Below are 24,072 nucleotides of genomic sequence, written 5' to 3'. Positions count from 1 at the left end.
ACACCACTTGTTCCCTCCCTTCACACGGCACAACTCCTAAAAAACACAGAGTGTCAGTGAGTGTGTGTCAGAGATAACCAGAGTTGGTCTCAAGATGCCTGCGTATGCCACCAACATGAGGATGAAGTTTCCAATTGTGGCTTTAGCTTTGGAGATTATTACCATCATCCTGTTTGCTGTGTTTGTGGTCTATGATGATGGAAAAAGTCACGGGCACGACTCACACTCCAATGAGACTCACCATGAAGTAAAGCCCATGGATCTCTACCCCAGTAAGTCTACCTGTGGGTGCTCGCTGAGGGATGCTTTCCTACTGGATGCCTTAATGTTTGGTCTCTAGACTGTTTTTGAAGAGGTTAAAAATTATGGATTATGGCCTTTGTTGGAGCTTTAATGTTAACAGAGAAAAAGGGGTTCTTGTTCTGCTGACTTAGTGTGATTTTCAGTAGAATTTATAAGTGTTAGAGAAAATGCTGAAATTAAGCTTACTTCTATTTATAAAAGGAATAAGTCTACAAATGTCCAAGGCTTGGTTCTCTAGTCTTGAAACTTGAAAGTGTTGAGTGACCTGAAAAGGCCTCCTTTCCTTCATTGGAATAATGTGAATTGAGTTTTAAGGATGTGATTTTCCAATTACTTGCAAACAGAAATAGAAGAATTTGAAGGCTGAAAGAATTAAGAGGAGTCATGGGGTCACATTCTCATCCCTCACAAAGTCTATTCATGCACATGCAACTGAGCAGTCAAATAGGATTCGGCAGCAAACATTGTCAGGTCTCAAACAGTGGATATCACATGGAATTTAAATCAATGTGTCAAACACACAGATAATAAAGATAGATAGATGGGGCAGAAAAATGCTGTGTATTTGTTTAAACCTTCGTACTTATTGAGCATAGAGCGGTTCCTGCAGTTAAGAGGGTCCTTTGCATCATGACAACTGTGGCTGTTTTACTATATGAATGTCTACTCATGATAGGGTGGGGCAGGTGTGACCCACAGAGATTAGCATAATGGTCAGCATTTAGGCTGAGCATATCTTCTACTACAGATAAAATAGACTAGAACATTTCTAGCAATATAGTCTTATAGTTCTTCAGAATTTCTATGTTTATTTGGGATTTTTCCAAAGACCTTTTTAATTTGTTTTTTCAATAATAACGTGTGTCTGATACAGTTTTACCACAAAAAAGTTGATGTTGCCTCGTTAAGAATACTCATTTTCCCTCATTGAAACATCCAGAATCCATGAATGTGCAAATTTAGTTTGGTTAAGTTTAACTGCTAGAAACAAGACATCTCTTACATCCCTGAAAGGTCCATTACCAGTGTAGTTTCCACATTACACTTAAGTAAGTGTAAGCACATTGGACAATAATTTGCTTCAAAACTAGTGATATAACATAATAATCTCATGTGTACACTGAGATTTAAGGTGAGTACAAAGAAACTTTCCGTCCTTCAGCAGACAGATGTGGAAACAGCTTTCTAGAGTCAAACTCTGCACACACAAACATCCAGGTAAGGTAACAATAGGGAGTTAAAAAAAAGAGCTTCACACACGTGCCAACAACCAAAAACTGCCATTATACAATGTTAAAGGGCATGTCTGCAAATGCCTCTTAAATAAATCTTTTATTTTATTTATGCTGAATCAGTTAAAGCTATGACCATTTAAAATTTGATTGGATAACGTGAAGGCTTGCGGTTGCGTGCAGAGAGATCCGCTATCCAACGCATGCCAGACATCTGTTACTATCATAAGAAGACAAATAGCAGAGAAATGTGGACTGGAGCAAGTAAAAGCTTTCCAGGCTCAAATCAAATCACGTTTTAAATAATGTAAATGACAGAAAGAATTTCTGGTTGTATGGTTTGACAAAACACTACACACGTTCTTAATAAAGACTCTTGGAAAGTAATTTTTATCTAAATGAGGAGTTGATTTGAAAAATGGAAACATCAAATGCAAGGAAATCTATTGCTCGAGAATAAAAAAAATACTAATAATAACTGAATAATTGATGTGTTTAAATATGTTTTGGTTGCATCACTTCTCTACAGTTGGTCCTGAGGAGATTCTCTCTCTTGTCTTGGCTCACCCACATTACTGAGCATTACATAACATCTGGGCGTGGTGCCAGTCACGGTGGCTGCTTTCCAATTTTACCTCCACCCCATCCTGATACTACTGTTTATTACAAGCCCCTAAACAGGTGTGGCCAAAACTATGGCCCGCGGGCCAACTGTGTCTAATTACTTGCACTTTATGTGCATTACATTTACTTGCAAAGGCGTTGGAGCCATTATATGAAGGTCAAGTCAACCCCACTTTTTTAAATTATTAGTATTAGTGTGTTTTGTCAAAAACACATCAAGTACATCTTTCCACTTGGCGCTCTTTAGAGTGCTGTGTCAGTGCGTCAATATCTAATTCATTCCGCTTACTTACTGAGAGAATGCCAAATTCAATAAAACTCCATACCACATTTTCACTGCTACCTTGCACCCAGGCAGATTCACTCATAAACAATGCGATATTTCAATTGCGTGCAAGCATATTAGTTGAATAGTTGAATAGTTGATTAGTTGATAAGACATTATTCTAAATTAGTCTTCAAAACAATTTCTGTACTTTTTAATATAAACAAAATATGTGATCACTGGCCAACCACTTCCTCTAGATGTAAATACAAATTATACACATTTATTTCTCATGCTAGTATAGACAGATACAAGTATCAAACTACCTGTTAAAAGGCACCAGAATAAAGGAAATTTGTTAAAAAATGTCATGATTAATGAATCTTCTATGGAACATGGGGTTTTCTGGTCTAGAAACACAGATTTTCTGTGCCACTGGTTGAAAAGAATGGGAGTGGGGTGTTCACCACCTAGGTGGAGTCTTCTGCCTTTTTGGTTATCAGCGAGTGTGTCTGTCAGACTGTGAGAGATAACCAGAGTTGGTCTCAGGATGCCTGCTAACGGCAAGGAAATGAGGAGGTCGTTCCCCGTCATGGCCTTGGCTTTGGCTTTGGAGGTTATTACCATTATCCTGTTTATTGTATTTGCGGTCTATGATTATGGGAAAAGTCACGGGCGTGACTAGGGCTGCACAATTAGTCGCAAAAAAGTGTTTTCAAATATGATGAATGTGTTAAAACTATGACCATTGAACTACCTGAGAATGGAAGGGGGTCAAAGCACAAGTTGAAGGGGCAACCAGTTTCTTTTCAAAAGAGCTCTGTGAATGTGAGCCAAATCAATATTTCACCTTGACACACTGCTAATTACATCAACACAGTACTACACAAACACACATTAGAACTTTAAGCTGATCATTAACACAAGTTTCACTAGGGTTTTCTTCCGAGGTGGTTTTAAAAGGATATTATTCACATGATATTCCAACTGTTTGTAAAGTGATTAAATTGGTTAAATAATTATTTACCAAGCAGGTAAAAATGTAAACGTTAGGTTAATCTCGCTTTGCCAGACCGTCCACACGCTGTGGAGCAGAGGAGGGTCTGGCTAGTCCACTTCCCATTGGCATTTCTTGAAACCAATCCCAATCATCATGGGCGGCGCTAAATTTTGTATGGAGCCGCTGTGAAATTAAGATTGGACAGATAGTCTAGCTAGCTGTCTCAATTCACCATGCAGGGATCTGAGGAGCAGTTAACCATGGTCCTTATAAATCAACTGGAGTTTAAAGTTCCAACACAAAGAAAGCGGAAGGAAACGGACACACAGTAAATGCAGCCTGCGGAATTTCCTGCGGCACCGGAGCAATCACGGAAGTGGAACGTCAAGGAGATTGACTAATGTTAGGTTGACAAGATGAGATGTGACTTTAATCATCCGTGAATACAGACTGATGTTAAGACAATAGTAACACTCTTCCTTTTGTTTTGGAACTTTATTATTTTTATTAAGTAAAAATTAGAATATTAAAAATTATTTAGAAATCTGTTTCTACTACTCATTAACCCCACTAAAAGCTACGTGGTCAATATGGAGCAGCTAGACAACCGCTCTGAGTAGTTATAAGCAGCTCTAATTTTATCAGATTGGTTACTGATTAAAGCAGCCTACAGTATAACATCTGTTGTGTAGACTGTTTTTGAGCATGTATAAAAACCCAGTAAAACACAGATTCTGCCTTACAAAAAGGTAGATGTAGGCATTCTCACTTTATACCAAGACCAACACATTTTGATAATGTCCTGATATACTCCATATGTTTGAAGGGAAATTTGGGTTGATCATGCATAATGTAACCATGTGAACTCCCTTTGTGTTCGGGGTGGCTGTAGTTCAGTGGTAGAGCGGTTGCCTACCAATTGGAAGGTTGGTGGTTCGATCCTTGAGTTGCTGTGTGTGAGTGTTTATCTGATGTACAATGTAACCTTTGACTGAGTGACTTTAGGCCTGATTGCCTAAATTAAGGAAAGAATCAACCTCAATCAAAGGTTGTGCATATTACAAACTAGCCTTTGTCTTGTGTACCATGATCTGAGCACTAAATTGTCTCTTATTGTTTGACTTATTCCTCGTTGTCAAAATTAAACAATGTTAATATTGATGGATGTGGATGACCTGTGATTTTCTGTGTTGAATGGAAATGAAGCCTAAAGGGGAAAATCACAAACACCAATATTAAAATAAATAGTTTAATACATCTATATGGAGCATGTGTACATGTTTTCCTTATATCTACTGTATGTGTGTAATATTAATTTCCTTTTAGATAAATGGAGTTAAGACAACAGTAGAAACTGGAATTAAAGTGTTAGTAAGCCTATTGTTACAATATTGCAAAATAATTTGAAGACACTAATGCCTGTTAGAGATTTGTCAATTAGAGCCACAAATAACAACAATGACAAAACATGTACTCATACTAATATAATGTGAAGTAAAAAAATTTTTTAAATGGGATATTTAATGTAAGTTAAAAGTATAATTTTGTGAAATAGTGCCTTCTTTGAAGAGAGTTAGATGAGAAGTTGTTACGCTCACAGCAAGCAGCTGCTTAGCTTAGCTTAGCACAAAGTATGGAATCGGGGGAACCCCTCGTCTACCTCTGGCCACAGGTAACAAAATCCACTTACCAGCACCCTTTTAAGAGAATATTTAACACGTTACATCTCGCTGTAAGTATAAGAACACCATGTTCAACGATTTTACGACTATTATTATGTGCCGTGCTGTTTCCTGGCTGGGTGCAGTGACTTCACCTAGTCTCTGTTGGTTGTCTGGCAACCTCACGGTGACTACAAGACACAAGGAATTAAACAAATGAAATGATGATGATGAGGAGTTGGCGACTGCAGAGCAGTAAATCCCTGCCCTTCTGAAAGATGAAAGTAAGTGTGTACTGTCCAGATAACAATGGCTACATTCACGCTCATTCCACTCCGAGGAAATGAAGCATTGTTTCTGAACCTGCGCACACCTCCACCTTGAAGTGTTTTCCACAAGGGGCTCATCATATCATGTCAAGCTTAAAGACTTTTGGGAAACAGGAGACCCACGTCCTGTCAGGATGTTGATACAAATCCCCCCCAAAAATTACCTGGCATTAACCCAGCTTTATTTCCTCTTAAAGAGCTTGTCTTTTTGTGTATTCATCATACAATAGTAAAACTAAATGCACTGATAATTAAAACATGGGATCTGTTCCAAACAAATTCCAAACCCTGTTGTTTTTGTTCGACTATCAACGGAGACTAGATAAGGGTGTGCTTATCAATTCGGACCATATGCACTTTCATACAAACAGTGAAAGGCCAACTCAACAAGAACATCAGGAGTATTTCCCAGAATCCCAATCATAGTGTGATTGAATTGCTTTTCCAACCAACAGGTCACAACAGACAATACAGCCCCTGTGGAAAGGAAATTACTCCCGTGAAGTCTAGTAACTGCTTAATAAATCATTTAAACTACAAAGTCAATAAAATACCACAGAGGAAAGCCAAGTCTTAGCGAATGGCTTATTTCTAATTGAAGGCGTTTCACAAGTGTTTCATCTGATTTTATTTAAGTGGGATTTGCACGACAATGGAGGGCCCTATCATTGAATCAACAGCAGAACTGACCTCTTTTCTCATGTCTTCAGTGTTTCAGGATGTCCACGTTATGATCTTCATCGGCTTCGGCTTCCTGATGACCTTCTTGAAGCGATACGGGTTCAGCAGCGTGGGCGTCAACTTACTGCTGGCTGCCTTCGGCCTGCAGTGGGGCCTCCTCATGCAGGGCATCTGGCACCTGGATGATGGCAAGATCAAAGTCAGCATCTTCAAGTATGAATGTCTTTTTCTGCATGTGTCGCTTATCAGTAACCCCTTGATTAACATTTCAGCAGTTAAATAAGCATTACCAACTAAGTAGCTGCTCAGTAAACCATTGACCTATCCTGTTGGCTACTGAGTCCCTCTAACAGATCACTTAAGGTTTGGTAAATGAGGGTTAAACTGTGCTGGGGGGACTTCTCTGTTCCATTTATTCTCCTCATTATCCTTTATAATAGTTTTCTTCTCTAATAAACAGAATAATCAACGCAGACTTCAGCACAGCTACAGTCCTGATCTCCTTTGGAGCCGTTCTGGGTAAAACCAGCCCTGTGCAGCTCCTCATCATGACCGTACTGGAGATCACCATCTTCTCCATCAATGAACATCTGGTGGCCACAGTCCTTGAAGTAAGTAGGCCTACGCAATGATACGGGCATGTGTTGATTAACTACATTAGCAAAATACGGCATTCATTCGTGCATTATGACCAGGAACATTCACTGTGTAAACTGGATTTTACAGTATCACCTCTTCTTTCACAGGCAAATGATGTTGGAGCATCCATGATCATCCATGCTTATGGAGCCTACTTCGGCCTGGCAGTGGCTCGAGTCCTTTACCGGCCAGGTTTAAGAAACGGACATGAGAATGACGGATCTGTTTATCACTCCGATATGTTTGCTATGATTGGTAAGAGAAAGTTACACCTTATACTAATGAAATATACAGCAATGACATGTTTCATTTGGCAGTAATCTTTCCTCACTTGCTCATCCCAGGCCTTCTGCACACACATGACGAAGTATGCCTGCCACCTAGTGGTCATAAATAACCATGCAACATGTCCAGAGATAAATAGTTAACTCAACTGTGTATCAGAATCAGAATCAGAATCAGAATCAGAATCAGCTTTATTCGCCAGGTATGAGGACACATACGAGGAATTTGTCTTTGGAGCATCGTTACTCACACTGTGCTTACACATACATATCAACCAAAACAGAAATATACACACTAATATATACACAATATATACATACTCTAAACAGAAACAATATAGAGGCATGAGTGCAATTGATCCTGTTCAGCAAGAAAGAATATAAATCCTTGAATCTATATGTTTCTAACTTGCAGTATGAAATGCTGTTTCATTCTTTCCCCTCTTCTACAGGAACCGTCTTCCTGTGGATGTTCTGGCCCAGTTTTAACTCGGCCATTGCTGATCCAGGCTTCAGTCAGCTCACAGCGGTGATCAACACCTACCTCTCCCTGGCTGCCTGTGTGCTCTCTGCCTACGCCATCTCCAGCCTTGTGGAGCACAAAGGAAAACTGGACATGGTCAGATAACTTCCCTTTATTATCCACAATAACACTTATTCAAGAATTAAAAACAAAAAAACAGTTATATTCTTGTTTTATATCTTTATATACTACAGGTGCATATTCAGAATGCCACCTTGGCCGGTGGCGTTGCTGTGGGAACATGTGCTGACATGAACATCGGGCCATTTGGGGCAATGCTGATTGGATTAGTGGCTGGCATCATCTCTACCCTGGGCTTCAAGTACCTCACTGTGAGTTGAAAGTCAAAGCAAAGGTGCAAAACGATGAGTTTCCTAAATGTTTTAGTGTAAACTATTAGGTAATTAACAGATTAGTCAATTTCCAGAAAACCTCTAAAAAGTCATTTTTAAGCAAATATGGGACTTAAGCAAAAATCCCTGATTTCAGCTTCTGAAATGTCATTATTTTATGGTTTTATTACTCTTCTATAATAGTAAATTGAATATTTTGGAGTTCTGGACTATTGGTTGAAAGAAAACAAACATTTGATAACATCACATTTTTTTAAATCAAAATGCATAATTCACCTTTTAAAAAGACAACGAGAGACATTTTTTTCTCCTCTGTAGCCCGTCCTGGCATCCAACCTGGGCATCCAGGATACCTGCGGAGTCCACAATCTGCACGGCATGCCTGGCATCCTGGGCGGGTTGGCTGGTATTGTGGCTGTGGCTTTGGGAAAAAAAGAGGGGTAAGGGTCATTTTACTCCCCACAAATCGTATAAATATACATACAATAAAATATATCAACACACATAACTGTATTGTAGCTTTGAAGTAACTTCATGGTTCAGTTCATTGTCAGCTTTTACATCCCTGTCTTCTCTTCTCCTCCTCTCCAGAGGTAATGCTGCCATGCAAGCTGCTGCCTTGGCTTCATCCCTGGGGTTCGCTTTGGTTGGAGGTGCTATTACAGGTAGGTGAAGACGAAGCATAAGACCATAAATATGTCATAATGGTTACATTCCTGGGCACAGGGTTTGTCACTCAAAAGGAAAAGATCAGGGTTATTATGACTTTGCAAAAAGCCTGAGTGACCAAACAATTCCTTTCCTTATTCAAGGTTTAATAATGAAGTTGCCATTCTGGGGACAGCCTCCAGACCAGAACTGCTTTGATGACTCTATTTACTGGGAGGTAAGAAATCCCTTTTTTCATAAATATTATTTCTAGTTTTTGACTCTCAAGCATCACAAGTGATTGATGCAGTACCCCAATATTTTAAAGTTATTAAATTAGGGGTTTTGAGATCATATTAGCTGGATGTGGTTCACTGCATCATTTGCCACATTCAAGATTTCATCTGACAGGCTTCTATTAAAAGAAAAGGCTTCTTCCTGTGTTCATTCCTATTCTCTGGTGCTGCTTGTGTTATCCTCTATTGATAAACTCCACCCAGGTGGTACAGCGTATAAGACAATAATTGTATCTTATTACAAAATGTTTTCCAGGTTCCTGAGGAGGAGGAGGAGAATGAGGAGAGCTTGGCTCACGCCGATCACTCAAAGAACAAAGCAGAGGTTTAAATATCTGCTCACAGTCCACTGAGCTAGAAATCGAGAAGTAAATGATTATTAATCAGCTGCACCATGTCAACACATGTGTAATATGATTTTAAAAAACTAGACGATTTGCTCTACTCACCAACACCAAGTCAATTTTGTAAACTTTTTTGTGAGCAAAGATCTACAGCATTGTATTTTTCCATCATAGTACAGTTTAAATTTGTAATGAGGATGGGCAGTGAATGTTTTACACAACAGTCTTCAAAATAGACAAAAAAAAATTAAAAAAATCCCATTTACACTCACACATTCAGGGATTTCTTTTGCGTTGCAAATTGTGACCAATAACCTTGAAAACCCAGTTGGTCACACACTAAATTTACTGCTGATACACCTACTTCCTTAAGCTTTTTTATATTATGAAAAACATTAAAGCATATTTTTGGTATAGTGTATTTTCCTTCATATAATCTTTTATAATTCTATACACCTGGCATATGTATGTCTGCTGAGGCTTAGGTCAAAGAGAAGAGGAGTAAGTCCACACACACTCAGACAGTCCAGCAAAAATGCATGTCTCCCCATTCATTTTGGCTGGGGGTAGTGCGTTTAAGTTGTGGTGGTGGGGGCCACAGAGGGGTGCCATAAGAAACGGCCTGAGGCAAAAAGTTGAGAAAGATTCAACTTTAAGAGAAACGCAATCCAACATCATCCTGCGGTGGCCAATTATAGAACTTGTCAGTGTGTTTTGAGGCAATGTGAGAGTCTTTTTAAATTAAAGAGTGTGGTCTAGACCTACTCTATCTGTAAAGTGTCTTGAGATACCTCTTGTTATGATTTGATAGTATAAATAAAATTGAATTGAATTAAGAGTCCCTTAGAGTAAACATCCCTGTAGCTATCGCTGCCACAAGAAAGTTAAAAAAAAAACTATTTTTCTGCAAGAATAAAGCACAATGCTCCATCTTTTTTCTTTCTCTCTTTCTATATGAAATAAAGCTGCCTTCAATTGTGGTGGTAAATGTTAAGAGCTAAAAACGATTTGACAGAAAACAATAATTGTAAAATATTAAGTCTACATGTGCTGCTTTGGGGAGGCCTAAAGAACGCAACCAGACATGACACAGATCGGCCATTTTAATTGATATTTCCACAGCCACAAAACCCTGCGGATCGCTGGCTTTGGTCTGAACGTGCCCTTAAACCTGCTTAGATTTGCTGCTTCACATCACCTCACTGGAGCGTAGTCCTTCTGCAAGGAGTCAGAGTCACACTGTGTGAATCCAGCCGTGAGGCTCTGACATGGGCAGGGATAGTTGCATGATATGTTCTAACTAATAAACCTTTTTGTTGCTTATCTCTCAATGCTTACAATAATGGTCTATCTATCTGAGGGCAGTTGTACAATTTATTTAACGCAATGAGTTCAATAAGCATTAGAATGGCTGTTTATGGGCAAGCTGATGCTCATGTTTGTGTCTGGTTTCTATTTGCGTACATCCAGTGTATTCTTACATGTACATACAGTTTAGCTTTTAGATGGATTGACATGGTCAGTTTTATTTAAGTCCTGCAATGTTAAAAAAGTGCAACTGGTACTGGATATTTTTGAAATACCTTTAAAAGAATTCAACAGAAACTTAAATGTTAAGACATATATACATTTACCATTGTCTTTATACCATCACATGCATCAGTTGGAATCAGTTTTTTGTACCTGTTTTTTTCTGTAGGTGAGTTCCTGTTTGATTCTTTTTCATTCTGAGTTGTGAACAGTCGCACGTGCAACTGTGTATATCGCAGGATTAGAGAGAAGCCATTTCTTGCTTCGCAAAATCTTTTTTTAAGCTGCAGTGTCTGAATGCCGAAGGACAGGTTTTTTTTGTGTTTAACATGAAAACATAGGACTGCAGGGCTAGATGGAACTGACTATACAGTAGTGTTAATCAATTTTGGTTTGCCAAATGGTTTATGATGCCCACAACACTGAAGCACATCAAGATTTTGTATTTTTATATTACATGTGCTTAGATGTGCTCGTATTTGTATAATATACTAATACTGTCATAATAAATGTGTTTTTGTACAATAGCAGTGGTTATGTGTGTTTTTGTGGTAGTGATTTATGGTTGAGGTATTCAGGTCCTCCTCGGGATAAATTGCAATACGTTTGGTGATCGCCTGATATTTTCTCTAGCACCAACAGCAGGACAAAATTCAATTGTGACCAAATGCCTGCAAAACCTCATCATCTGTACTTTGTGTTTATGACTAATTAAGTTAAAGCTCTATGCATCACAGCCAACATAGATCATCACAGACGTTATATTGGTATCAGCATATGTGCAGCTAGAAAGATCTATTTGAGGTAATTTAGATACAGGTAACCATTTCACATTTTGTCCACCAGAGAGAAAGGGCAATTTTATCTTTTAACTGTAAAATGTCCCATATCTTGGCCACAATACTACACATTTAAGGGATCTTTATCAAATATGTTCGCTTATTATGTTATGTGTTTTAGTTTAAAACACTAATATTGGTCAATATATCCTCAGCACATTTTCAAACATGATTTGCCTGCTGTTAGCTTTTATCCCAACCCATAGTGTGTAGATACTGAAAATACCCCTCCAAAATGGCCATAAAGTAGAATTAACAACTCTGTACAGCAGTTTTAACAAATCCTGAACATCTTAATTTTTAAGAATGTGTAATTTATGGCAGAGCTGCTGAATTATACTGCATTGTATTCAATTTAGCTAGGTGTAACGTTACCAAGCATTACGTTAATAAACTAACAAATGTAACCTTAACGTTAATCCTTATATACTCCAGAAACTGAAGAAACATGTCAGGTAACGCTATTCAACTTCTTCCCAAGTGGTTTTTGGTAAATTGCAGGCAGCTAAAGATTACATTTTCTCGGCAAAAATAAAATGTATTTAGTATATCTTTTAGTTACCAGCTTTTCTTACTTGTTTAAATTGCACACAGCAGCACTTTACAGAGCCACGGGTAATTCATCTCCTTCACCACGGAGGGGCGCTGTGTTAGTTTCTTCTTCTTTGTGATTTGTGGCTGTTGGCATCCAGCTCATTGGTTCATTACCGCCGCTTTCTGCTCCGGAGTGTGGGTAGACTTTAGGTAACAACATTTTTTTTTATAAATAAATGAATAATAAAAACTATCACCCACACACAACCTAACGTATATTGTATGTAAGGTTATATACATAGCACTAGTCCCAGTAGACCAAATGGACAAAACACACACCAGGAGTGATAACTGTGCAGTGAATACTTAATAATGTATTCTTTCCTCTTGTTAGAAGCCATTAATGATTTTGAATCTTGAACATCCCCCACGCTTTATAATCTGCCATCTTTACCCATCATAAATAACTGTGTCCCGTAAGAATGCTTCCAGTACCAGGTCTGTGCTTTCTCATCTATGCACAATTATCCTTTTAATGTGAATTCCTGCTCCTCTTCAACTCTCTGCGTCACACACCAGGTGCTCTGTCTCCTCTTCCTGACATGGCAACACAACATTATGTAACTGCCTCGTATCATGTTCAGTTTTTTGTTTAATGCACAGTTCCCTAATCTCAACCCTTGTCAACACAGCTTATTATCGCCTGTGTCCAGTACCTACCCTACAAACGTTTACACTCCTTGTTCCCTCTCTCTTTCTGTCCCATTTTCTTGCCATATTTGGTTGTTTTTTTTCCCCAAGATTAAACATTTGGCCTCTACTAATACTGATTTGCATTTCTATATTTCTTTTCTTTAAGTCCTTCATTGTCAACTCATCCCCTCTGTTATTTCCCATTGACCTACATGCGCTGGAACCCACAGCCATTTGTTATTCTTGTAACTGACTGAAGGACTTTTATTTAGCTGTCACTCGTTTTCGCTTCATCTTGTTTTGAAGCAGCGGTGCATTATGGGATACAAAATGTCTCCTAGGAGTGCTGGCTAATGCTAATTAACGAGCGATAACTGCGAACAGATATACATTTTATTCTTCTTCCAGCGGTTAAATTGTCCTAATATATAAATATATGATACATTAACTGTATTCTGCTTTCGAAATGGTGAGTACCGAACTTCTTCTTTAGCCAGCATGTGTTATTCAATAGCTTAACGCGTTTTTTAGCTTTAGCTTAGTGAACGTAAACGTAGCCCTGTGTTAACATTAGGAAAAGAGAAAGCACAATCAAGGTAGCTATAAGCGTAATTATTTTCTGAGTCTGTAGCCAAACGTTTCTTAACAAAGCAACGATTGTATGCATTGGGTTACCTGTTTTAAACGGTTAACGTTAGATTGAACTCTGCGGTGTGTAACTTTACCAGCTAGCATCTTCAGATCAAAGTTCAATAATAAAAGCTATCTCCCGTCACATCTAGTAGGACACAGGCTCACTCAAACACATTTGGCATAAATGTTTGTCCTTGTTTCTAGTCAACGAAGTCGGAGTCCAGAGTGTCAAGCTCCAGCTCCAGATCCGATGAAAGGAGGAGATCAACGAGCTCAGGCAAGACCGCTTATAAAGCCGATTCATGAAACTCACCGTCACATGTCACACTTAACTAGTGTACAGTCACATCCACTGTGTTAACCGACACTGTTGCTTTTCTCGCTTCCACTACTGTGTCAAGTGAAATGATGTGTGCATGTAACGTTAGGCCAGTTTTAGACTGCACACCAGTCTTTTTTTGTCCCTTGCGAGTTTTATTTATTTTTCTGATCTTTTTTTAGTCTTCTTTTAAATGTCACTCTCCAACCTGGTTTTAGTTGTATTATCTTTATATAGTGGGACCAAGGGTGATTAGTTTAATAACTAATAGCATCCAAATACTGAGGTCCTCTGTCTTTTTTTGACCAATGATCCCATACACAGGATAAAGAACATACCAGGGAATGGATGTCCCTTGAAATAATTTCTATATTTCTGTAGTCTAAGTTATGTGAAGGAACAAGACATTACATACGTATTAATCATATTTGCAAATTCTACAAATTATAGATTTATTAGATAAAAACATAATCTATTAACTTATATATGTAAAAATGTGAGTCTATGTTTAACTATGATGACTTTTGACAAAACAAATGTTAATGAATCAATCTGAAAAGTTTTAATGGACTCCCCTTAAAGAACTTATTGAGTTCATTTAGACCCGCTGTCCAAAAGAACTCGATATTATCAGTGCACCAGGTCACAGCTCATCCCCAAAATCTGCAGCCGTTTAGACATTTTTAAATAGTTCAGTTGTTTCTTACTAAAACTAGACAGTTAAGTTTTTTGTATTATTTCTTGCTCTGAATAAGAATCAAGTCTCACCTTCTGTGCAATTCTAAAAGAAGGTTTATCTTTATATTTCTGTCTTCCATTTATTCAGGTCAAGAAAAAACTAAGCGTAAACGCAGCCGTAGTAGATCCTCCTCGTCGTCCTCTTCCAGGTCATCTTCGTCATCCTCATCGTCCTCTTCTTCATCGGGTTCATCGCACTCATCCAGCCACAGTCGGAGTAGCTCTAGCAGTAGCGGTAAGTTTTTCATTAAAGTCTGCCGTGCATCTGAGAATCTTTGGCTGGTTTTAATCAGAGTATGTGTCATCAATAATGTCATTTTGTGAATTGTAGATCCACATATTGTCAAATTTTATTATAACAGTACCATTATCCATAAATGGATTCAATGTCTTTTGTTTTCAGACTCACGCAGTAAATCCAGAAAGAAGTCTAAGAAAAAGAAAATGGACAAACAGTCAAAAAAAGTATTTTCTTTTTTTTTATTTTACCTCAAGTATTTATAATGTGAACTGACTGAAATGTTTTTAACTTAACATAACTGAAAACTTATTTTGTATCCTGGAGCCGAAAGGGAAGAAAGAGAAGCGACACAAACGTAAAAAAGACAAGAAAGTAAAAGGAGGAGAAGAAAACGTGGGACCTGTACAAATCTCCAAGGTAACTGCCCACTGAGGTCCCATAAAACCTACCGTTTTCTGTGTCACCAGTTTCTAATTGGCTTCCGTTCATTGTATTCCACTCAGAGCACTAAGTCCACATCAACATTAAGTTTTGCCCAAACATGCTCCAGACCACGCAATGTATTTTTTAATCTCTCCAGCAATTTATACTAGCAGCATGTGCTGGTATGATATGCACAAACCTAGTTACATTTGTAATTGTAATGTCATTTTGTCAGCCAACTTAATAAACAAAAATTGTAGTTGTTGTATGAACTTACATTTGTTTTTCTTTCAGTATTTGAATGACAAGAAAAAGGGCAAGTACAGCATGATTTCAGGAAAGAAGATAAAGATGAAAGTAAAAAAGTCAAAGAAAGACAAACAGGTAATCTCATCTTTTTGTTGTCGAGTAAGCTAGCAAGTGTACCTTTTTATAGTTTGTGAATGTTCTTGCCCTTTTTTGTTTGACAGCGGGATAAAAACCGAGCACAACTTCTTGAGTTCTTGAACTCTACCCTGTGATGCCACTGTCGACAGCAGTGGTGGTGCTCGGGGAAAACGTCAGCAGAACTCAGGAAAAACAACCTTCCAGGACAACAACAATGAACAGTTTTCTGAGAAAAAAGGATGAATATGACTTACATTGACACACAAGGGCATGATGGAGTGAAGGAGCTGTATCTCTTGCAGTGAAGAGAGATGCGTTCAGACCGCCAGCTTCATTTTCACCATGGCACTGCACAGATGGCCAATTATTCAGCTTCGTCTGATAGCATTTGTGATGTGAGAATGGTTTATGCTGAGCAGTGTCATCCAGAAATGTTGTCTGTGATCAACTACATCAGATGAAGGCCAGTGACTGCCAGCGATCAGCTTCTCAACTTTGTTTGTGGTCACCCCTTTAAAAGTGTACTCCACCGATTGAGCATTTTACCCCTATAACATTGTCGAATTCACAATGGACCAGAAATAATGTCTTTTTTATTCCACGTATTTTTCTTCCTTGTCAAAAACCAGGCGTTTACATCACCCAAAATGAAGTGTGAGTGCCGACAATGCAGCCGGACATTCGGGTGTGTTATGGTAGTAGCGGCTAATATAGCCTGGAGCCGCTGTCCTTAAGCAGAGCTGAGGAGCGGCCTACAGAGGTCTAGTAAGCTCACTTCTTTCTAACTCAACTCATAATTATTTTAGATTTTCAAACTTGGAGTCTTCAGCCCCAACCCACGTTGACTTACAAGTGACATCAATTGAGGCAGTTTATCAGACTTCAAGTAGCTTCCTCTGGAGCCATAAAAGGCTTTTGACTAAACTATCACTCTCAAATATTCAATAGTACTCTCCAAAACCTGTCAATAGACTTTGATGTGTAAAATTGATACCCCTTTAAACTTTGGAATATTTATTTAAACTACATGTAAGACCGCCCATACTTTTTTTTTTTTTTTTTATGTAGATATCTAACTGTTATGTTTCCACAGTTAATGTTGGCTGTGGTAGCCACGGCGTTATCAGTGTGTACTGATATATAATTGTTTGTATTCATTTGTTTAAAATTATGAGAATTAACTCTGCATTTTTGAAGGTTACTGTAAAATTCTTTTCTCCAAATTCAGGTATGAATATTATAACAGTCATTTAATTAAAACTGAAATAAAAAATACTGTTCATCCCCCTGTATCAGTCCACTTTAAAGCTTTTAATGGAAGGAGTAAAACCTGTTGTGTACTTCTGAATTTTGATGTGTGACAAATGAAAAGAAGAAAAGAAATGGCAATAAACTGCTGGAAAGACTTTACTTCACTCAAAATGGTCTAGTAACATGTTGTGATCATTTCTTTTTTGACGAGCTTATACAAATGACAAGAAGGAAAGTTTTCAGTGTGCTGACCATGAATGAATTATTGTGCTGTTGGGAGAAAACCAAGAGCAGTCAGTAGAGGGAGAGCATGACTCACCCTCTGAATGAAGTTAATGTTGAGCATTAACTATTAGCGATAAGTTAATTTAAATTTTTAAGTTTATCGATCAATCTCATGCTAAATATTCAGTCATAAAAGATCATTCACCTCTGCAGTCATTTTGTGACAAAATACAAATTTTTCCTTTGTTTCTTCAACATTAAGGAGTCAAGAATGTCTTAAATTACATAAAAAATCCCTATCAGGCCTACAGTAAACAGCCCTCAATGCTAAATTGCCAATGTCTACAAAATATAGGACGCATTACTGCAAGATAATCTCATGCAAAGTAAAACCGGTTTCAAATCCAAAAGAAGAGAAGGTATTGACCTTTCAGGTGTGAAGGTAAAGCAGTTAATAGATCAAATGCTGATTGGTCTCATACTGAAAAGAGAAGGAGGATTCATTCCTGCCTCGCCTGCTGTGCAAAGTGGACAAACTGCAGTAGAGGGTCCTGGAGATCAACATTTGTCCCACAGAAACATCCCCTATCAGACAACCTTACTGCTACTGGTTCCTTTATATCTGAAGTCAGGCATGCTCCACACCCGCTGCGAGCTCTCCATCCCTCTCTCCACATCCTCTGACACGGTTTTGAGGTCGCTCAACCCGGCCCCGTCGGCCACAGAGGTCAGGCCCACTGTGCTTCCAAACGGGTTGATCTTAATCCGGGACCTGAAGTTCACGAGGGACATGCTTATGGCACGTCTGTTGTTCCACTGATGGGCGAGCCGCTGTGCCTCCTGCTCTTCCTTCAGGTGATCCAGAGCCTCCAGGAGGATGGAGCGAAACAGGGCAGACACCTCCTGCACCTCAGGTTCATTGATCTGCATTGCCTCCCTGAACCTGTACAGAAAGAAAATTAGCATGGGCAGTGAGCTGATGGTCACTTAAGTATACTCCTCCTCCTGCAACATTGTCAGACTCACAATGGACACAATGGTATTGTCTTTTTTAATCCACACATTTTCCACAAGTTTTTATAAAGGCAACCTCCACCTTCCCTCCACTCCTGCTAACCCCCCAATTACTCCTCCTCCTACTACTGCTACTAACAAGGTGCTGAGGCCTTAAGAAGCCTTCAAATAGCCGCTTTCCGACCGTTGGGATTTTTGCAGTTCCTTGAACATAACATTCCTAGAACCCTTTTTTTCTCGTGTTCTGACTTGACTAATTTGGTGATTTTTAAGTTGCTCTAACCGCAGATCTTGTAACTCTTTCAGCTCCTAGGCCAACTTCAGGGCAGGGTCTTTTCACTATCCCCTTTTTCGCATAGAAACCAAGGTTAACGAGAGTTGGGTTTCCGGTACAGACAGACCAACAACAGGACCATTTTAACAATTTTCACCATCTTATTTATCACTAATTTCACTTCTGAGAACGTTTTAGGCAAGAACCATCTCCAACTTAAGTAGAAACAACACAGATATTGTTAACAAAGGGCAACAATGTTAAGTATTCAAATGTTACAAATGAAAGTGAACAGGGTAGGCTTGGGCGGTAACACGGTATACAATGCACTTATATAGGAGACAAGGATTCAATATTAAATATAATTTATTTGATGCCAAAAAATGTGTTTGTGTGGTTGTCATCACGTGACAGTGTAGAGGAAAAGGGGGGGGGGGGGGGGGATGGCAAGTCACACACCAAGCGACCTGGTCTCAAAGAAAAACAAGACTTCTGCAGTTTGGCAGCCTTTTGGGCTCCAAACTAATGAGAAGGGAGAGGTGTTTCAGTATTAGTGTTTGGTATTCACAAGGCAACAGTTTGGTGTCGCCGTCTGAGCCTTACGTCATCATTTTTAATTAGTCATGGTAATACTCTATACTGTAGTAAAATAGGGAGGAGGTTTGACGGTATAAAAATTTGGATATCGTCCAACTTTAAAACAGGGCTTTACTAAACGCACAATTCGTGATTCAATTATGAATGACAATGTAGCCCCACTGTCGACATTCAAAGTGCAGGACTTAACCTGCTGTCAGTCTTAAAATGATAGATCGCTTAACCTTTAGTAGGATTTACACTAGATAATGACTAGATCGAAGTTATTGATTGAGCATAAAAGGTCATTCTTCATCTTGGAAACAGCTCGCAAAGAAGACATGTCTCCTCTGTTATAGGTCCATAATTATAATTTTCCTACAAATTAATTAAAGTTTTACTTCTATATTCACATATACAATTGGTTACAATCATAGATAATAATTAGAAATGCAAGCCAGTTTTAATTTAATGTTCATTTACTAGCTTTTTCTGGAGCTTTTCACATCATCTGTGCATCTCCCATATTTTTTCTCATGCCATCTTTGACATTGACATTTTTTATTTATTTTTTAATAATAAGTGTCTCAAAAGAAGAGAGCATTATAGGTGTTATATAAGAGTAAGTTTTATGACCCTTTCCTCCCTTGTGAGTGTGGACTGCTTGGCTTACTGTGGCTGCAAACAATTACCCCTACTGTGACAATAAAGCTGAACTGAACTAAACTCTCTTCGGCCAAAAGAAAAAATATACAACCCTGTTATCATTGCATGTGTACCTTGTGAAAGATGATGGAGTTCCAAATATAGAATAAGAAAAAGAGATCTTAAGGACGGGCTGGCATTTGGGAAAACCCAGATGTACCTTGATTAATTACACTTCAAATGAGGACTCCTCTGTGTAGCTAATTAAAACACAAACATGCTGCAGGTGGTCCTTTGTGTGTGTGTGTGTGTGTGTGTGTGTGTGTGTGTGTGTGTGTGTGTGTGTGTGTGTGTGTGTGTGTGTGTGTGTGTGTGTGATTTCCACTCAGCATTTAGCACCTGGCTGCCAACTCGCATTAACACCAGCAGTCAAACTGCTTCCCAAAAGCCCGTCAACCTCTAACAAGACACCTGAGATCTCTGCAGCTTTCTGTGAACAGATGCTCGAACCAGCTCAGGACGTCTCTGCTGCAGATTAAAGGACAAAGACGCCAAACAATTATAGATTTACGTGAGGGACGAACAGAGAAGTTGGCCAGCTTACATCCATGGATTACTTTGAGCCAAGGAACAAATAATTACATTCTGGTGGTGATCTGGATCTGGTATTCTTCTTCTTTTTTTGGGGCCATAACTATAACATCAAGAGAGATTCGTCTTCCTTAATGTGGACTTTCATGGTCAAGAAATTGTTGTAATATCCTATAATATTTGTCAAGCAACATGCAAAGTTTTTGTGTCTCCTTACTTGAGTATGACCAGACCGCAGCAGGTCGGCGGCACCTTGGAGCAGAGGTCCTCCAGGCCGAGCCTCTCCCCGGTGCTGATGTTGTAGGACGACCGAGGCGTGCTGGCCAGCCAGCTGTAGTCCACTCCGGTTTTGAGGCGCCGGTACTCATTTTCCCTCTCTCTTTGCTGCCTCTCTGTCTCCTTCAGCTGCCAGCTGAACTCCAGCATCAGGGTCTCGGTGACCACGTCAGCCGGGTCCCGTCGGGGGCTCCGGCTGTACGGCTCATTCCAGCTAAACCAAGTGGCCATGTCCTCCTTCACAGCCCCCTGATGAGAGAAAGCCAGCTAGAGGTCATCACACTGAAATGATTAGATGAGATCACACACAAAATATTGCCATGCTGCTGAAATGTTTACTCAGATGAATTTATTTCAGAGCAGTGTGTGACTGAAGAATAAAAGACAAATGCATACTGTGTGTTTTTCCCAAAATGTTATAGTTCCAGGATTGGATTTATTAAAAGTAATGAGTTGACAATGAGACATTTTGGGAAGTTGTACAGTAAATGAAATTCCTTTTTTTCATTTGAAATGTGAAACCACTAAAACAAAACAATGCAGAATTGCAGCTGTTGCTGTTATATTAAACATTTTATTGATCGTCTAGTTCACTTGATATAAAGTGTTTGTCAAGGCTGTCTGAAAATGCAGCAATTGTGGAGAAGACAGTATATCCTTTTTGGTTTTTAACACATAGAAAAGAGATTGTATTTGCATAATTTCAATCACCACATCTGAGGGCTGTTTCAAAATCTGGACAAATTCCCAAAAGACAACATCCCCCCATCCACTGGCTCTTTGTTCTACAGGTGTCATATCCGCTCCCACAGATGCTGTACTCAGTCTTTTGTTTGCATGGCTTTTTGTGATGAAAGTTCAAAAACATAACAGAAGAGGCCACTGATGAAGGTGTTCAGTCATTAATTCAGAATAAAATGTCTACTTGAAGACATGACAATAATTAGTGCTCAAATGACCCATTGATCGAAAGAAAATTAATCAGCAAAGATTTCGATATTCAAATAATTGCTTGTCATTTTTATATAGCATATATGCTAAACTTTCTCCAGCTTGTTAAATGCGAAGATTTTTCTTTGTCATATAAGATTGTACACGGACTATATCTAAAACTAGACATTTCAAGATGTCCCCCTGGGTTTTGGGAAGTTGCAATTGTCTTTTTTTTTTTTTACATTTGACAAGTTAATTAAAAAAGATAATCGGCAGATCTTTCTTTAATGATAATAATTGTTGCTGTAAACTGAATAACTTTCAACTGGTCAGACAAAACAAGCAACTTGGGGGCGCACGGGAAGCTCAGTTGGTAGAGCGGGCGCCCATCGACGCAGAGGGCCCGGTTTTGGCCCCGACCTGCGGTACTTTGCTGCATGTCATTCCCCCTCTTTCTCCCCTTTCACGTCTTCAGCTGTCCTGTCAAATAAATGCCTAAAAATGCCCGGAAGAACAATCTTAAAATATATATATACATATTATATACTGAAAATATATGTTATTTGCAGCCCTAAGCGTGATCCCTCAAAAGTGCTTCTGTTCTTACATGTGTATCTCCTAACAGCAGTACACATGATTTTATGTTGTATCTTTACACAATTTGTAATCTCTTAATTCTGTAATACTATCTTCTTTTATTCAGTTTCCATTTAGTTTCTACTCTTTTAGTCTTGGGTTAATCTGATCACATGCTGAGGTTGTCCTCCAAACCACAACTGCTGTAAATGCTTGATTCGGCGCTGTAGGTAAGATTATCAACAAGTGCAGAGACGCGCTTTCACAACAAAGCAGCAATGTGGGATTAGTCGCAGTCTTTACCTACTCTTACCTCTGACCTCAAAATGGAGTCAAGCATGCAGCCTGGCAGTCTTTTTACACAGTGTTCATATGTTAGACCAGAGACTGTCCTGTAGATGTTATTCTATGTGTTTAAATAGTTTTAATGATGATTGTTTTACAGAGGAAATAAAATTGATTCTTTTGTTTAATTATAGATTAATCAGCCGATGTTTTTATCTTTTAACCTGTGAAAAATATAATTTCCTAGAGCCCAAAGTGAGGTCTTAAAGTGTCTCGTTTTGTTTTGTCTGGCCAACAGTCCAAAACCCTCAACATATTCAATTTACTACAAAGCAAGCAAAGAAAAGTAGCAAATTCTCACATTTAAGAATCAGATTTTGGGGTTATTTTTGGTTGACTAATTGTTGCAGCTCTAAATGGGATAGATAGGTAGGATGCGATCGGATAGATTAGCCATTTTATTTCTCGTCATCAACACCTTTACATTTGAATTTGACTTATTTCAAATGAAAAATGGAAAATTGGTGGCCTGGACTTTCTTTCTTTTCCAGGAGTGCCCCAATTGTTGAGTTTTACAACTAACAATTGTCATGCTTGGACTGCTGCCTACCTTTGACAGATACATGTACAGCTTCTGAATATGTTAAAACATCACATCATTTGGTCTAATTTAAAGCTGTTTTTAATGAAGAATTGAGAATTAACAGTTATCTTACCTCTTCTTCTTTTGAAGTTTGTCTCAGTGTCCACAAGAAACCAAATCACTGAAAAGCAGAAGAAGAAATGTCCTCAGACATCAGCTGGGTAGATGAAGGCTGAGGAGACTGGCTGAATGAAAAGCAGAGAGAGAGACAGCAGAGAAATGGATTATCTCGTCCACTCACAGTCTCACAGTACTCTCTCTCTATTTCTCTCTCTCTCTCTCTCTCTTTTCTCTCTCCCTCCCTCTCTCCTTCCCATGAGCCTCTCTGGCCCGCCTTTACTTGTTGCAGGAGGTCGGGAGCACCATCTCCAATGGGAGCCATTGGATCACGGCCCTGATGAAGTGCTTATGTAGCTTTTTACGATTCCCTGTTGCCATAGTGATGTTCCTAAGCCTATTTGTCCACAATAATCTCCATCAGCTGAAAGGGAGCTAGAGAGCTATGAAGAGGCAGATAAAGAGGGTACAGTGGGTTGAGCGGTGAGATGGAAAGAGGGAGATAAATCAAACAATTTGCTGAGGTCAGGGTTAATGCAGGGAAGGCTCACCGTGCAACGATGGCAGCTCAGTTAAGTTTACCAGTGTAAATTAACTTCCAAAAAATTAGTCAGACTGGCCCCCGGGCAGGCATACAAGAAATAAATAAGAGGAAGTGTGATTGCAGGAAGAAACGTTCATGAGGCTGATAGAGAAGCAGAGAGGTCCAGATTGAATGTGCAGTCGTTTTGTAGGTGGAAATCAAGGTTTGTCGGCTTATTCTGTGTGTGTAGGTGTGAGCAGCTAACCTCAGACGATTTCCTTCAGCGCATATTCACAGTATCCTTGAAATCCCTGACACACCACAGCACCATCATCCTCCTCCTCCTCCTCAGTGGTATACTGCTAAATAAAATGCCGGCTGAACTATGAACTCTGCTAAGTCAGTGCAGAACACCAACATCCAACAGTATACACAGAAAACCAGTGGGATTTCATTTAATCTTTGGTGTTCTTGAATAAAAAACAAACAAATCAAAACCATCAAACCAACTTAAAGCAATTTAAATAGTATCTTATACAACAGGTCTGTCATATATTTTGTAAATCGCCTTTTGTATTGCATTTAATACAGCTTTCTAGAGCACTAATACGCCATTAATAAGGACATCATTGTATAGGTTAGCAGATTGCCTGATTTGGCTGCTGACGACCATTTATAATGAAG

The 24,072-nt window shown here is 38.9% G+C and overlaps 3 protein-coding genes across 4 annotated transcripts; 2 read left to right on the top strand and 1 right to left on the bottom strand.

The window, feature by feature from the left end:
- Positions 1-11,239, top strand: rhag (Rh associated glycoprotein). The gene is made up of 10 exons (XM_032543220.1): positions 1-272; positions 6,125-6,308; positions 6,556-6,706; positions 6,842-6,989; positions 7,471-7,637; positions 7,736-7,873; positions 8,213-8,334; positions 8,486-8,559; positions 8,707-8,780; positions 9,095-11,239. Exons 1-10 carry the CDS (start codon positions 95-97, stop codon positions 9,167-9,169), a joined length of 1,311 nt encoding a protein of 436 aa, XP_032399111.1. The 5' UTR covers positions 1-94; the 3' UTR covers positions 9,170-11,239.
- Positions 11,240-13,034: 1,795 nt separating this feature from the next.
- Positions 13,035-16,941, top strand: si:ch211-22i13.2 (protein FAM133). 2 transcript variants are annotated; one of them, XM_032543305.1, is made up of 7 exons: positions 13,035-13,247; positions 13,616-13,688; positions 14,557-14,703; positions 14,872-14,933; positions 15,031-15,126; positions 15,427-15,516; positions 15,603-16,941. In XM_032543305.1, the coding sequence occupies exons 1-7, from the start codon at positions 13,245-13,247 to the stop codon at positions 15,651-15,653; spliced, it is 522 nt and encodes a 173-aa protein (XP_032399196.1). In that variant the 5' UTR covers positions 13,035-13,244; the 3' UTR covers positions 15,654-16,941. The 2 variants fall into 2 exon arrangements, with proteins under 2 accessions (XP_032399196.1, XP_032399197.1); XM_032543306.1 differs by having other exon boundaries at positions 13,036-13,247; positions 15,034-15,126.
- Positions 16,911-23,294, bottom strand: rd3 (retinal degeneration 3, GUCY2D regulator). The gene is made up of 3 exons (XM_032543304.1): positions 22,882-23,294; positions 20,313-20,620; positions 16,911-17,938 (listed from the first exon to the last, which is right to left on the bottom strand). Exons 2-3 carry the CDS (start codon positions 20,600-20,602, stop codon positions 17,584-17,586), a joined length of 645 nt encoding a protein of 214 aa, XP_032399195.1. The 5' UTR covers positions 20,603-20,620; positions 22,882-23,294; the 3' UTR covers positions 16,911-17,583.
- Between the last annotated feature and the right edge of the window lie 778 nt (positions 23,295-24,072).

Source organism: Etheostoma spectabile, chromosome 18 (assembly GCF_008692095.1).
Source record: "Etheostoma spectabile isolate EspeVRDwgs_2016 chromosome 18, UIUC_Espe_1.0, whole genome shotgun sequence".
NCBI classification, from domain to species: domain Eukaryota; kingdom Metazoa; phylum Chordata; class Actinopteri; order Perciformes; family Percidae; genus Etheostoma; species Etheostoma spectabile.
Note: the sequence above shows the minus strand (reverse complement) of the source record. Positions and strands in the feature narration are given on the sequence as shown.